This window comes from Salmo trutta, chromosome 5, assembly GCF_901001165.1.
Source record: "Salmo trutta chromosome 5, fSalTru1.1, whole genome shotgun sequence".
Lineage (NCBI taxonomy): Eukaryota > Metazoa > Chordata > Actinopteri > Salmoniformes > Salmonidae > Salmo > Salmo trutta.
Window position 1 is genome coordinate 39,707,833 of NC_042961.1, and position 16,619 is coordinate 39,724,451.

Sequence of the window (16,619 nt, forward strand, 5' to 3'; positions counted from 1 at the left end):
TGAATAGTTATGCACGCTCAAGTTCTCATTTCTTTGTCTTATTTCTTGTTTGTTTCACAATAAAAAATATTTTGCATCTTCAAAGTGGTAGGCATGTTGTGTAAATCAAATGATACAAACCCCCCAAAAATCTATTTTAATTCCAGGTTGTAAGGCAACAAATAGGAAAAATGCCAAGGGGGTGAATACTTTCGCAAGCCACTGTATAGCAAATTTCTAGTCAACAATGGGGGAGTGGTTGCTTCCTACAAAAGCACAAAATGTGTGCATTTCTAGCCATCTTTGAAAAGCGAGTCAGGTAAAGAGCTTTTTTATGCTTTAAAGACGCAATTTGGCCCCCTTAAGAATATAGTTGAATAGCCCTGACATAGCCCTTCTAAGGATAGCCTTTCCACTCCCTATTTAATCTTGCTCTTGTGACTGACTGGTTTAGAACCAGGTCTCCTGCATGTCATAAGACTGTGTTAGCCCCTGGTTTGAACCCAGTCAGTCACAAAAGCAAGATTAAATAGGGAGTGGAAAGGGTATCCTTAGAAGGGCTATGACAGGGCTATTCAACTATTCAGCCAAATTGCTGTTTTTGTGACACTCCTTTCTGACGTGTCCTGCATGGCCTGTGATCATCATAGATGGGTTAAATAAAAAAATGAAATAATTCAAATAAATGTTCCAGAGAGTCTAAGCTTTCAGGAATTGGGTCCTAATAGCTTATAGCTAGAGCCAAATTCATAGGAAGAAAACAAATTCAGAAACTGCCAAAAACGTCTGGTTACCAGAGAGAGCGTTTGATTCTATCTGTGCTCCTCCACATTTCCTGGCTGGCAAAGTACCAGGATGTTGTCTCTGGTTTTGAATCTGAACTGAATTAGAAAACTGGAGAAGTTAAATATATGAAACTTTGATAAACTTGAAATTAAAGTTTTTAAACTTGATACACAGACAATGAATGAAATATCTTCCATATTGAAACTGAATATATAAATATTGAATTTGAACATTCAATTAAATTGTAATTACATTTTTGTACTTAATTAAATATTCATTCAATTCAGTTTTAAATCATGAAATACAAGTCCAATTAAATGATTCAATTTGTGCATTACAAATTCAAAAATATTACATTTAAATTCAATATACTAATACAAATTCAAAATGTTGGAATTTAAATATAATTTCTGTTGGCACTGAAATCACTCCATATGCTTTGCCTTGTGCCTGTGTTGTACCTGTCTCGGGGGCTGAGGGCAGGCTGGTAGGCCTAGTGAGGGCAGAGCCCGGCTCTGCCAGGGAGGTGATGTATGCTTTGGGCCGACAGGGGACAGGGAGGGGCTGGGAAGTAGGAGGGGAGGTGCCGAAAGTGGTGGAAGAGAAGGAGGAGGATGAGAAGGAGGGGACGCTCTGGGGTCTCCAAGCACTGGTGCGAGCAGCAGCATAGGTGGCTGAGAGAAGAGAGGAGGATGGAAAGAAGAATGTGGGGGGTAGAGAAGATGAAAGGAAAGAGGATGGTGATGAACAGCTACTACAGACAAAAGAGATCACTTACAGAATCAAAGACAAATTGCATCCATACAGTAAATTGAAATAAAGGACAAATGCCTTGAAACTATCCCATCAATTTCTGTGCATGCAGTACCTGTCTGTGGAATATCAGAGAAAGAGGGAGGTGGAAAGACAGATGGGGCAGAGGGTGAAGAGGAGAGAGGAGAGGTGGAAGAGGAGGAAGGCCCAGTGAAGGAGGCTGAGAGGGGTCTTGATGGAGAGAAGGTGGGAAGACCAGGGGCCACATGGCCCTCAGCAAGACTGGCAGGGTCAAGGGCCGGGTCAGTCTGGAAGCCACAGGGCCTCCGGCCTACAGATATGGGCACTGAGAGAAAACGGTAGAGGAGAGAGTAGAGGAGGAAGAAAGAGAGGAGTGAAGGAAAAGGGAGAGGTAGAGGGCAGACAGTGAGAAACAGAGAGCATAGTAAAGAGGGGTTGAGAAATTAGAATCAAGCTTGACCAGTGCAGAGAGTAGAACAATTGTGTCATTCAGCATGGCTTAATGTAAAAATAAAAAATAAATGAAAAAAGTACATGCTTTCTCTTGAAAATGGCCTGAGTAAACTAAACTACTCCACAACTAAACAGCCCTATTAACTGTGATCTCACTACCCAAGCAACAGTCATGGACCAACGCCAGAAACCATAAATACAGTATGACACCGCTTTGATGAAGAAATTCACTGCGAGCTAAGGCAGTTGCTATGGAAATGAAGCAATTGCCTCTGGCAATCTCTGCAATAAACATTTAACGCCTGCCATTTCGGTCAGTGGAGAAAATAATTATTCCAGACCCCTGTGTGTCTCTAGAGACTCAAGGTAATTCAGGACATTCAGTTCATTCCTCAAGGAATGTGTCGACATGTTTTTCCCAATCTTGCTATAGCTTTACTGATGTAAACAGCAGGGGGTGCTTCAGACCATAGAAAGATACAGTCAGGTCCAAAATGTTTGGCACCCTTGATAAAGATGAGCAAAGAAGATTGTAAATAATGAATAATACAAATACTGAGCTATATATATGCTCAAAACAATGGGAAATGTATATTATTTTATACTAATACAATTGCTAAGAGAAAGAGAGTTTGTTTAACAAGTAATTCACTTTTTTTCTAAAAAAGATAAGGGTCAAAATTATTGGCAGCCCTGTTTTCAATACATTTCTATAGACGGGTTGGTCAAAAGCGACGCGCGCGCATCTCTAGGGCAAAACAGATGGGGTTGTCTTAGACTCTTGACAACATATAAACTATATTTCTGTCACACCCTGATCTGTTTCACCTGTCTTTGAGCTTGTCTCCACCCGCCTCCAGGTGTCGCCCATCTTCCCCATTATCCCCAGTGTACTAATACCTGTGTTCTCTGTTTGTCTGTTGCCAGTTCGTTTAGTTTTCGTCAAGCCTACCAGCGTTTTTTTCCCATGCTCCTGTCTGTCTCTAGTTCCTGTTTTCTAGCTTTCCCAGTCTTTTACCATTCTGCCTGCCTTGACCCTGAGCCTGCCTGTCATTCTGTACCTTGTTATACCACCATGAATTACTGACCTCTGCCTGCCCTGACCCTGCCTGCCGTTCTGTACCTTTCAGACTCTGCTCTGGACTACTGACCTCTGCCTGCCTTTGACCCATCGTTTGCCTGCCCCGCTGTTTTTGTAATAAACGTTTGTTACTTTGAAACTGTCTGCACCTGGGTCTTCTCCTGAGCCTTGACAATTTTATCTATATTCAACTATATTTTCAATTTTTTTATGAAAACAAATACATTTGCACAACGAGCACTTGTTGTCTCTCAAATACATCGTTACAGTTGTTGGTTAGCTAGCGATTTTTTTGCCATATTAGCTTAGACATGACATCAGTCAAAACAAGACATGGTGTCACTAACAAGATACAATGACCTGAAGCGAGTCACCTACGATTCCCCATATGGCAGCTTCTTGTCATTGTTGCTATCTATTCACGCCTTCTGGCCACATCGATGCGCGCAACATTTTCGTGACGTTATCAGCCCCTCAAAAATGATGAAATTGAAGAATACATTGGGAGGAATCTTAGACCATTCCTCCATTCAGAATCTTTCCAGATCCTTGATACTCTTTGTCTGTGCTTATGGACTGCCATCTTCAATTCAAAGAGCTCTAATTTCATGTCATCCAGCAAATGTAAACGCCTGGAGTTTGCTGAGTTCTGCATATGCAGAAAAGAACCCATTACATACTGTAAAATACGGTGGTGGCTCTTTGATGTTATGGGGCTATTATGTGTCCACTGGTCCTGAGGCCCTAGTAAAGGTCAACGGCATCATGAACTTTACCCAGTACCAGGACATTTTAGCCAAACACTTAGTTGCCTCTACAAGGAAGCTGAAACTTGGCTGAAAGTGGATGTTCCAGCAAGATAATAACCCCAAGCACACATCAAAATCAACAAAGAAATTATTAATTGAACAGAAAATATTTTGCAATGGCCATCTAGGTCTCTGGACTTGAAAACCATTGAAAACCTGTGGTTTGAATTGAAGAAGGCAGTCCATAAACACCGATGAAGAATATCAAGGCTCTGGAAAGGTTTTGTATAGAGGAATGGTCTAAGATCCCTCCCAATGTGGTCTCCCATCTCAAAACATTTTAGAAAAAGTCTCAGTGCCATTATCCTCGCAAGGTGAGGTATTGAAAGGTATTGAAAACAGGGGTGCAAATCATTTTGACCCCTATCTTTTTTAGAAAAAAAAGCTTACTTGTTAAACAAAATCTCTTTCTCTGAGTATTAGTATAAAATAATATAATTTCCAAAAAATTGAGAATACAATATAGCTCAGTATTTGTATTATTTATTTTACACAGTCTTTTTTTGCCCATCTTTATCAAGGGTGCCAATAATTTTGGACCTGACTGTACATGGCATAACATGGTAATGACCCCTTTACTGTGTTCACGGGAGTCAGAATACCCAAACAACAAAACTCAGAATCAAACATTTGGGTATCCCTCGGAGGTATTCTTACCTTGAATAAAAGCTGCTATTTGACCTTTTACTTATTACAATAGGTGTAGTCTATGATTAAAGCTGTAATCCGTACTTGGTGAAACTGCCACGTCCATTTGTGATGTTACAACAAAGTAACTTCAAAACAACAGACATTTTTTCCCCCTCAGACATCATTGCACGTGCGATAGAACAGCAGAGTATGTACTGCGATTGTTTTTACCACGATGCTGGATGCTCATCTCCTACGTTTTACCAACAAAACAAAACAATAAAAAAATGTGCTGGGGGCGAACAATTGCGCCATTTCACCTTATGCGGATTTCAGCTTGAAATGTATTTATTTCAGCTTTATCACCGTGAATCAGTCTGTCTGTAAGTCAGTCAGTCTGCCAGTACCTGAGCCAGCAGCGGGCTGGAAGATTTTGGGCAGTGCAGGTGGGTGGGCGCGGACAAAGGCTGGCACTTGGTAGGCATAGGGGGAGGGTCGTGCCTGCTGAGCGGTGCCCGCGGGGCCAGTGGTGAGTCGGGAGCGGGCGGCAGGAGCGGGAGGCAGGGCGGAGGGGTCGAGGGGTACGGGCAGAGGGGGGCGTGACAGTGAGATGGTTGACACAGTGCCAGATGAGCTACTCCAATCCATCTTACTGGCAGCTGGGTGAGAGATGAGGACGAGGTGGGAGGGGAGGCGATGGGCAGAAAAAGGAGGAAGATGGAAAAGAGAGTAGGAGCAAAGGATAAAAGGGAGGACAGATGCAGGAGAGAACAGAATAGAATGGCAGGGAAAGTAGAGAAAGAAAGTGGTGTAGAAAAATGGACCAAAGAGATGAGAAGATAAGTGAGATTCAGTTGAGGAAGAGAAGAGAGGAGGGGAATCAGAAGTGAAACAGAAGGGAAGAGGAAGTGAGAAAAGGGAAGAGGGGAAGATTGAAAGAATATAAGCAATGGAGAGTGATAGTACTCGGATACTCATACCATACAGTCAAACTGTACAGTTGCTCGAATTACCGTTTTTTTCGCACTGTAACTCTTCATAATCAATGATTAAACCCTACTCCCATTTCTATGTGCCAGGGACAAGAATTCCTGGTTAGGCCCCAGCATTCAGTCCCACAATTTAATTACAGTACATTTGATACTGTACATGAGAAGAATTTAAAAGGAAAGCTCAGCTCCTATGGACACCTTAGGACTCCGTATTGTGTAACCATACATTTTAACATCTATCAGATTCCATCACTTCAAACAGTGATTTAAACGACTGGTCATTTGTTTGCTTAATTTACCCTTGCAGGGAGTATCTGATTTAATATGAGAATGTAATGAGGTATACAACTTCATTTGAAACCTAATTGGCTAATATCCATTCGGTTTAATAAATATGATTCATCAAACCATAAAAATTATGTATATAGGTTGATGATCAATATTTAGACAAATGCTTATAACCCATGAATATCATAATTTCAAATGAGGGATGGGATGTTATATAGAAGGAGAAGGGATAGGGGAAAAAGTCCAATCAGGATTCAGAGGAGGCGGGAGCAGGGGAGGAAACGGGAAGTTACCTGTGGCCTCTGGGTCAATCACAGGTCTCCATGCCTGATCACGTATTCTTCTTGTGGAAGCTTTCAAAGTAGAAGGAAGGAAGGAAGGAAGGAAGGAAGGAAGGAACATATTAAATTAAAGGAAAAGGAAAGAAAAGGAAGGAAATTAAATTGATATACTATGGAAAGGGAAGCTTGGCGTGGAAAGATGGCCTTCATACATTTGAAAAGGAAAATGTAGAACAGGGAAATTGGGCCACCGTAGTTGAGACATAGGTGTGAGGCTGGAGAGTGGAGCAACATGCTATGCCGGTGTATTGAGCAATGTTTTTAAACATAAATGCTTAAAATATAATTGTCACACCTCATATGGCTGGCAATCATAAGTGCAAAGTAAACATCTCCTATGACAGTTTTGTTTACCTGTTACTACAGTTGAAGTCGGAAGTTTACATACACTTATGTTGGAGTCATTAAAACTTGTTTTCAACCACTCCACAAATTTCTTGTTAACAAACTATAGTTTTGGCAAGTCGGTTAGGACATCTACTTTGTGCATGACACAAGTAATTTTTCCAACAATTGTTTACAGAGAGATTATTTCACTTATAATTCACTGTATCACAATTCCAGTGGGTCAGAAGTTTAGATACACTAAGTTGACTGTGCCTTTAAACAGCTTGGAAAATTCCAGAAAATTATGTCATGGCTTTAGAAGCTTCTGATAGGCTAATTGACATCATTTGAGTCAATTGGATGTATTTCAAGGCATTCCTTCAAACTCAGTGCCTCTTTGCTTGACATCATGGGAAAATCCCAAGAAATCAGCCAAGACCTCAGAAAAAACATTGGAGACCTCCACAAGTCTGGTTCATCCTTGGGAGCAATTTCCAAACACCTGAAGGTACCACGTTCATCTGTACAAACAATAGTACACAAGTATAAACACCATGGGACCACGCAGCCGTCATACCGCTCAGGAAGGAGACGCGTTCTGTCTCCTAGAGATGAGCGTACTTGGGTGTGAAAATTGCAAATCAATCCCAGAACAACAGCAAAGGCCCTTCTAAAGATGCTGGAGGAAACAGGTACAAAAGTACCTATATCCACAGTAAAACAAGTCCTATATCGACATAACCTGAAAGGTCGCTCAGCAAGGAAGAAGCCACTGCTCCAAAACCGCCATAAAAAAGCCAGACTACGGTTTGCAACTGCACACGTGGCCAAAGATTGTACTTTTTGGAGAAATGTCTTCTGGTCTGATGAAACAAAATTAGAACTGTTTGGCCATAATGACCACCGTTATGTTAGGAGGAAAAAGGGGAGGCTTGCAAGCCAAAGAACAGCACCACAACCATGAAGCACTGGGGTGGCAGCATCATGTTGTGGCGGTGCTTTGCTGCAGGAGGGACTGGTGCACTTCACAAAATAGATGGCATCATGAGGATGGAAAATTAGGTGGATATATTGAAGCAACATCTCAAGACATCAGTCAGGAACTTAAAGCTTGGTCGCAAATGGGTCATCCAAATGGACAGTGATCCCAAGCATACTTCCGAAGTTTGGGCAAAATGGCTTAAGGACAGCAAAGTCAAGGTATTGGAGTGGCCATCACAAAGCCCTGACGTCAATCCCATAGAAAATGTGTGGGCAGAACTGAAAAAGCGTGTGAGAGCAAGGAGGCCTACAAACCTGACTCAGTTACACCAGCTCTGTCAGGAGGAATGGGCCAAAATTCACACAACTTATTGTGGGAAGCTTGTGGAAGGCTACCTGAAATGTTTGACCCAAGTTAAACAATTTAAAGGCAATGTTACCAAATACTAATTGAGTGTATGTAAACTTCTGACCCACTGGGAATGTGATGAAAGAAATAAAAGCTGAAATAAATCATTCTCGCTACTATTATTCTGACATTTCACATTCTTAAAATAAAGTGCGATCCTAACTGACGTAAGACAGGGGATTTTTACTAGGATTAAATGTCAGGAATTGTGAAAAGCTGAGTTTAAATGTATTTGGTTAAGGTGTATGTAAACTTCTGACTTCAACTGTATATGCATCACTGTCAGATGAAGTGGATAAGTAGACTTGTGTTTTTTCATTGTGTATGCAAGATTAGTATATAGCTACTGTATTTATCAGCGTGACAGTATTCCAGACCAGAGCATTTTGAGTGTCTCTGTCTCCGACACATTTTCTCTAAGCATAGACTAGATCTCGGAACATGAAAACACTGATGACTTGTGTAATGTCTGCTGAGACCACTACCTGTGACAGGAGTTGAGGCTCCCATGCTGCCTCCGATGCTGGCTCTTCTTCCGCCCTCTTCCTCGTCACTATCGTTGAAGTCATCCAGGTTGCCGATGTCACTCTGCTTCAGGCTCATCAGACTGGCCAGACTCTGCATGTCCTCATCTCTGTAGAGGAGAAAGGAAGCAACGAGCCTTATGACTCATCCTAAAACAGTAATATTGTATAAATGACAGTTTATGACTAATCATTGAACATCATCAACTCACTATACAGGTGTATACAGGTCAGTAATGGACAACTCAAAAGTTTATATACTGTACCTATCCACTACATACCTACTTGTATTGCACTGTGTGTTATTTAACTGTAAGCTTAGTTGAAAGACAGTTGGCTCAAGGCTTTTTCAACTTTACATAATGTGGCAAACTGTTTAGCACAGGGTGGTTTGAGTAAGAAAACACACATACAAACACACACACACATACAAACACACACACACACACACACAAACACACACACACATATACATATTCATATACATATATATACACAGTTGAAGTCGGAAGTTTACATACACTTTGGTTGGAGTCATTAAAACTTGTTTTTTCAACCACTCCACAAATTTATTGTTAACAAACTATAGTTTTGGCAAGTCGGTTAGGACATCTACTTTGTGCATGACACAAGTAATTGTCCAACAATTGTTTACAAACAGATTATTTCACTAATAATTCACTGTATCACAATTCCAGTGGGTCAGAAGTTTACATACACTAAGTTGACTGTGCTTTAAACAGCTTGGAAAATTCCAGAAAATTATGACATGGCTTTAGAAGCTTCTGATAGGCTAACTGACATCATTTGAGTCAATTGGAGGTGTAGCTGTGGATGTATTTCAAGGCCTACCTTCAAACTCAGTGCCTCTTCGCTTGACATCATGGGAAAATCAAAATAAATCAGCCAAGACCTCAAAAAAAAAATTGGAGACCTCCACAAGTCTCGTTCATCCTTGGGAGCTATTTCCAAACACCTGAAGGTACCACATTCATCTGTTCAAACAATAGTACGCAAGTATAAAGTATAAACACCATGGGACCACGCAGCCGTCATACCGCTCAGGAAGGAGACGCGTTCTGTCTCCTAGAGATGAGCGTACTTTGGTGTGAAAATTGCAAATCAATCCCAGAACAACAGCAAAGGACCTTGTGAAGATGCTGGAGGAAACAGGTACAAAAGTATCTATATCCACAGTAAAACGAGTCCTATATCGACATAACCTGAAAGGCCGCTCAGCAAAGAAGAAGCCGCTGCTCCAAAATCGCCATAAAAAAGCCAGACTATGGTTTGCAACTGCACATGGGGACAAAGATTGTACTTTTTGGAGAAATGTCCTCTGGTCTGATGAAACAAAAATAGAACTGTTTGGCAACAATGAATATCGTTATGTTAGGAGGAAAAAGGGGGAGGCTTGCAAGCCGAAGAACACCATCCCAACAATGAAGCACGGCAGCATCATGTTGTGGGGTGCTTTGCTGCAGGAGGGACTGGTGCACTTCACAAAATAGATGGCATCATGAGGATGGAAAATTAGGTGGATATATTGAAGCAACATCTCAAGACATCAGTCAGGAACTTAAAGCTTGGTCGCAAATGGGTCTTCCAAATGGACAGTGATCCCAAGTATACTTACAAAGTTGTGGCAAAATGGCTTAAGGACAACAAAGTCAAGGTATTGGAGTGGCCATCACAAAGCCCTGACCTCAATCCTATAGAACATTTGTGGGCAGAACTGAAAATGCGTGTGCGAGCAAGGCCTACAAACCTGACTCAGTTACACCAGCTCTGTCAGGAGGAATGGGCCAAAATTCACACAACTTGTTGTGGGAAGCTTGTGGAAGGCTACCCAAAATGGTTATCCTAACTGACCTAAGACAGGGAATTTTTACTAGGATTAAATGTCAGGAATTGTGAAAAACTGAGTTCAAATGTATTTGTCTAAGGTGTATGTAAACTTCCGACTTCAACTGTGTATATATATATATAAATATATATACAGTACCAGTCAAAAGTTTGTACACACCAACTCATTCAAGGGTTTTTCTTTATTTTTACTATTTTCTACATTGTAGAATAATTATTTTTATTGGCCTGTCTGAGATATGGCTTTTTCTTTGCATCTATTTAATGAAGCTGCCAGTTGAGGACTTGTGAGGTGTCTGTTTCTCAAACTATACACTCTAATGTACTTGTCCTCATGCTCAGTTGTGCACCGGGGCCTCCCACTCCTCTTTCTATTCTGGTTAGAGCCAGTTTGCACTGTTCTGTGAAGGGAGTAGTACACTGCGTTGTACGATATCTTCAGTTTCTTGGCAATTTCTCGCATGGAATAGCCTTAATTTCTCAGAACAAGAATAGACTGACGTGTTTCGGAAGAAAGTTCTTTATTTCTGGCCATTTTGAGCCTGTAATCGAACCCACAAATGCTGATGCTCCAGATACTCAACTAGTCGAAATAAGGACAGTTTTATTGCTTCTTTAATCAGAACAACCGTTTTAAGCTGTGCTAACATAATTGCAAAAGGGTTTTCTAATGATCAATTAGCCTTTTAAAATGATCAACTTGGATTAGGTAACACAATGTGCCATTGGAACACAGGGGTGATGGTTGCTGATAATGGGCCTCTGTACGTCTATGTAGATATTCCATTAAAAAATCAGCCGTTTCCAGCTACAATAGTAATTTACAACATTAATGTCTACACTGTATTTCTGATCAATTTGGTGTTATTTTAATGGACAAAAATGTTGATTTTCTTTCAAAACAAGGACATTTCTAAGTGACCCCAAACTTATGAACGGTAGTGTATACAGTGGCAAGAAAAAGTGTGTGAACCCTTTGGAAATACCTGAATTTCTGCATAAATTGGTTATCAAATTTGTTCTGATCTTCATCTAGGTCACAACAATAGACAAACAGTCTGCTTAAACTAATAACACACAAACAATTATACGTTTTCATGTCTTTATTGAACACAGTGTAAACAATCATAGTGCAGGGTGGAAAAAGTATGTGAACCCTTGGATTTAATAACTGGTTGACCCTCCTTTGGCAGCAATAACCTCAACCAAACGTTTTCTGTAGTTGCGTATCAGACCTGCACAACGGTCAGGAGGAATTTTGGACCATTCCTCTTTAAAGGTCAGCAATACTCTTGGGATGTCTGGTGTGAACTGCTCTCTCGAGGTCATGCCACAGCATCTCAATCGAGTTGAGGTCAGGACTCTGACTAGGCCACTCCAGAAGGCGTATTTTCTTCTGTTGAAGCCATTCTGTTGTTGATTTACTTCTGTGTTTTGGGTCGTTGTCCTGTTGCGTCACCCAACTTCTGTTGAGCTTCAAATGGTGGACAGATAGCCTAACATTCTCCTGCAAAATGTCTTGATAAACTTGGGAATTCATTTTCCCGTTGATGATAGCAAGCTGTCCAGGCCCTGAGGCAGCAAAGCAGCCCCAAACCATGATGCTCCCTCCACCATACTTTACAGTTGGGATGAGGTTTTGATGTTTTTTCTTTTTTTCTCCACACATAGTGTTGTGTGTTCCTTCCAAACAACTCAACTGTAGTTTCATCTGTCCACCGAATATTTTGCCAGTAGCGCTGTGGAACATCCAGGTGCACTTTTTCAAACTTCAGACGTGCAGCAATGTTTTTTTAGGACAGCAGTGGCTTCTTCCATGGTATCCTCCCATGAACACCATTCTCATTTAGTGTTTTACGTATCGTAGACTCGTCAACCGAGATGTTAGCATGTTCCAGAGATTTCTGTAAGTCTTTAGCTGACACTCTAGGATGCTTCTTAACCTCATTGGGCATTTTGCGCTGTGCTCTTGCAGTCATCTTTGCAGGACGGCCACTCCTAGGGAGAGTAACAACAGTGCCGAACTTTCTCCATTTATAGACAATTTGTCTTACCATGGACCGATGAACATCAAGGCTTGTAGAGATACTTTTGTAACCCTTTCCAGCTTTATGCAAGTCAACCATTCTTAATCTTAGGTCTTCGGAGATCTCTTTTGTTCGATGCATGGTTCACATCAGGCAAAGCTTCTTGTGAATAGCAAACTCAAATTTTGTGAGTGTTTTTATTAGGGCAAGGCAGCTCTAACCAACATCCCCAATCTTGTCTCATTGACTGGATTCCAGGTTAGCTGACTCCTGACTCCAATTAGCTTTTGGAGAAGTCATTACCCTAGGGGTTCACATACTTCTTCCAACCTACACGGTGAATGTTTAAATTATGTATTCAATATAGACAAGAAAATACAATAATTTGTTATTAGTTTGTCTATTGTTGTGACTTAGTTGAAGATTTGATGAATCAAATTTGATGTCCAATTTATGCAGAAATCCAGGTAATTCCGAACGGTTCACATACTTTTTCTTGCCATTGTATGTCCGCACACAGTATATATTTTGGAGGAAAAAAAAAATGGACTAAAACCAAATCGAAACTATGTAGAAATTATAATGGACCTATATTCATAGTTTCTTGACAGTCCAGCTCGTTAATAATCACTAGACAGTCAATGAGCATTGAAAATTCCCAAAACGATGGATAGAGGACTATTTTTTGCAAATTTTAACGGCAAAATCTGTGAGGCCCTCCTGACCTCGTGGTTGAAGACGAAATGCACCCCCCCTGGGGCAAAATAAGTTAGACACCCCTGTTTTAGTACCTCAACTTCTCTCTTCTTGACATAAGGCTATTTACCGTACTATCTACTTAACATAATATGGTTAAACCTATGATAAACTTCACTGATTAGATAAATGGTGACTCACGTGGCCTTGCCCTCTTTGAGGAAGACGCAGGTCAAGGTCAGTTTGAGCGTGGCCTCCACCACCTTCACCGACAGAGGCTTGAGCTTCAGCGTCAGGTCATACTGGGCAGGCGTGGCGCTGGCAAACTTCTTCATGTTGACGTCCACGGATGCCAGCACCTTCCTGTGGCCCTTGTTAGTCTCCTAGAAGGACAAAAGACAGGGGTCATTAGCCAATCGTATGTTTTAAAAGTAATGCTGTTTTGAATCCAATGTATATCACTTCACAGTATATAAGAGGCTTTAACTCAGGACATTTTTGGGTAGCATGTACTATGTCATCCTTGACAGCTCTGTCAAACTTATTCCATGAATCCGCCTTGACTAAAAATGGAATTCAGAATTGATGGAAACATTCATTCACTCACATTCTCAATGATGAACGTCCAGTCCTTGTCTTCAAATTCGTCTGCAGTCGGTTCCTAAAAAAGAGAGATTTTGAGAATAAGGAAACATGTTTTGACAATTCAAATGCAGATTAATCTAAATGATTTCCCAATCATTCACACACATCTTCCTAGGGTTGAGATGCCATACCTTGAAAAGTGTGACATTGATGTCCAGGTTTTCTGGCACCTGCCATACCACTGTGCCCCTGTAGGGGTTCTTGATGCCCGGCTGCCATCCATGCAGCTGAGGATTGGAAAGCCCAGGTCAGGGAAAGGACCAGAGCATGTGCTGACCATATGCATTTTATATTGAATAAGCCATGTGTATCTCATAGAGTGCTGAATGTTACTAGAAGTTCATGTGATGTGATTAATAAAGCAATTACTGTGATGAATAAAGGCAGATGTATTTATGACTTAGCTCAGATCTCATACCTATACACTTCTGTATCTAGATGGTTCCATTTCCTCAGACACAAGCAAATCTGACCATTCACCTTACAGGCTACACACCCTCAGGTAGGCTACATACCTTTGGTGCCTTCTCAGACTTTATCATGATGACAAGTGTTAGACAAATAGGCCTACACATGCCACTCCTCTACTTGTTAAATGAAGTAGCTTTCCCCATATTACCTTGGTGCAGTTTCGTCTGTTTCTCCTGGTCCATACTACTCTCAGTTTGTCTGGTTGCCTGTAAGTAGAGAAAGGACAAAACACGGTATACTGTAAGCATTTCTTAATACTGTATACACGTATATAAACACTACATAAGTGCATAAGTAGGGACATCAGTGTAGATCAGTGTTTCCATTGATAATGCAGTATTTGGTTACCTAACCCATATAATAGGACCTAAATAGGCCGCAACTGGAGTCTGAGGTATTCTTTACATAGGAAAATACCGGTATTTAGCATAGGATCATTTACAGGACTGAGCTCTCTGTGTATCCTGTTCCTTCAGGCTATAACATGGCACAGTCATGTTGAATGTAAGCACATACTATGAACAGTATCAATGCACATACTAATACTGATAAATGATTTTAGTCCATAGGCTAGGCTGTCTGGAACGTAGCTATATTTTAGAGCCATCAGAAATACATGCCCCCCCCCCATAGAGTGTTGGAATTTAAGAGGCACAAAGATAAAAGCTCAAGACATGACCAGTTGGCCTTCTCTTAAATACAAACAAGCACGCATGCACGCACAAGCACACACACTGCTACCAAAAAAAACTGAGAAGGTGGGGGGGGCCTTCAGCCTGGACAAAAACCTACATCTTGTGACTCTGTTCAGTGCTCTGACTAACAGACATCTCAGAGGAAGAGAATGAGCTCCATAATCGGATCAACGTCGACAAACTAACTTCCCATTTACGGCCTGAGTGGCAGCCTCCTATAGTTCCTCTGGTATGGGAGACATCAGCTGGGGCATGTTCAGTAGGGCATATCATAGCAAAACGTTTTACAACATTTCTTATTGGACAAGTTCAGATTGTACATCCCCATTTCAAAACGTTTACTCTTACTGAACATGACCCAGCTGGGGCATTTTTTTTCTTCTTCTGTGTTTACAGTCCTCAGGGCCCTATCAATGGAGGGTGTGGCCCTAGCAACCACTAGGGCATAATACTTCAATTTGTCTCCAGCCTCAGCCAGCTACCTCCTACATGTACGTCACACAAGGAGGGTTGTCACTCAACAGATCTGTTCTAGACTAGAACAACAATTATGTAATCCTAGAAGATATTATTTGCAGGGACGTGAAATAGCATTGTATTGTTTACCTTTGCCAACTCCCAACAACAAGAACCAATAGTGAGTGAGCAAGATATTGCTGTTCGTATACAGTCAGTCCGGCGACTCCGAAAGGTAAACATGCAACAGGCTAATTGCATGTTGAAATGAAACAGAATGCACCGTTACGTCTTGAAGTATGCTAGAATGAACATAGGTACTTAAAAGTCTAGCTGCCCATGAGTAAAACTATACAGTGCCATGAAAAAGTATTTGCCCCCTTTCTGACCATCACACTACCACTACCATGCTTGACCGTTGTGTGAGGTCCTTACTGTGGAATGCAGTGTTTTGGTTTTCGCCAGACATAACGGGACCTATGTCATCCAAAAAGTTGACTCAAGTTTGTCAAAAAGCACCTGGAAGCACTTGGATGATCATCAAGATTCCTGGAAGAATGTTCTATGGACAGATGAGTCAAAAGTGGACGTTTTTGGACAACACGGGTCCCGTTATGTCTTGCAAAAACCAAACACTGCATTCCACAGTAATAACCCCATACCAACAAAGGTCAAGCATGGTGGTGATAGTGTGATGGTTTGGGGATGCTTTGCTGCCTCAGGTCCTGGATGACTTGCCATCATTGAAGGAACCATAAATTCTGCTCTGTATCAGAGAATTCTACAGGAAAATGTCAGGCCATCCGTCTGTGAGCTGAAGTGCAGCTGGGTCATGCAGCAAGACAATGATCCAAAAACACATAAGCAAGTCTACATCAGAATGTCTGAAAGCAACACTGTTAAAAGTCTCGGAATGGCCTAGTCAAAGTCCAGACCTAAACCCGATTGAGAAGTTGTGGCAGGACCTGAAACGAGCAGTTCATGCTCGAAAACCCACAAATGTCACTGAGTGGGCCAAAATTCCCCCACAGCGACATTTATTTTACCAGGCAAGTCAGGTATGAACAAATTCTTATTTACAATGAGAGCCTACACCGGCCAAACGTGCACCACCCTATGGGACTCCCAATCACAGCCGGTTGTGATACAGCCTGGATTCGAACCAGGGTGTCTGTAGTGACACCTCCAGCACTGAGATGCAGTGCCTTAGACCCCTGCGCCACTCAGGAGCCCAACATTTGAGACGTGAGAAACTGATCAACAGCTACAGGAAGCATTTGGTTGCAACCAGTCGCGTAACGGGGCAATTACTTTTTCACACAGGTGCATTGGGTGTTGCATAATTGAGTTTATTAAATAAATGAATTGAGTATCGGCATTTAGTGTAAT

At 41.4% G+C, this 16,619-nt stretch overlaps 1 protein-coding gene across 11 annotated transcripts in view; it reads right to left on the reverse strand.

The window, feature by feature from the left end:
• LOC115194132 (EH domain-binding protein 1-like protein 1) overlaps nucleotides 1-16,619 on the reverse strand; it is a 75,407-nt gene that overhangs the window by 51,624 nt on the left and 7,164 nt on the right. For all 11 annotated transcript variants that reach the window (XM_029753552.1, XM_029753549.1, XM_029753548.1 and 8 more), the window contains exons 2-10: nucleotides 14,228-14,285; nucleotides 13,740-13,835; nucleotides 13,571-13,624; nucleotides 13,165-13,346; nucleotides 8,336-8,484; nucleotides 6,086-6,145; nucleotides 4,920-5,171; nucleotides 1,634-1,864; nucleotides 1,227-1,439 (exon numbers count right to left, since the gene is read on the reverse strand). In XM_029753552.1, the coding sequence (XP_029609412.1) occupies nucleotides 1,227-1,439; nucleotides 1,634-1,864; nucleotides 4,920-5,171; nucleotides 6,086-6,145; nucleotides 8,336-8,484; nucleotides 13,165-13,346; nucleotides 13,571-13,624; nucleotides 13,740-13,835; nucleotides 14,228-14,285 (1,295 nt within the window). The remainder of the gene's footprint in view (nucleotides 1-1,226; nucleotides 1,440-1,633; nucleotides 1,865-4,919; nucleotides 5,172-6,085; nucleotides 6,146-8,335; nucleotides 8,485-13,164; nucleotides 13,347-13,570; nucleotides 13,625-13,739; nucleotides 13,836-14,227; nucleotides 14,286-16,619) is intronic.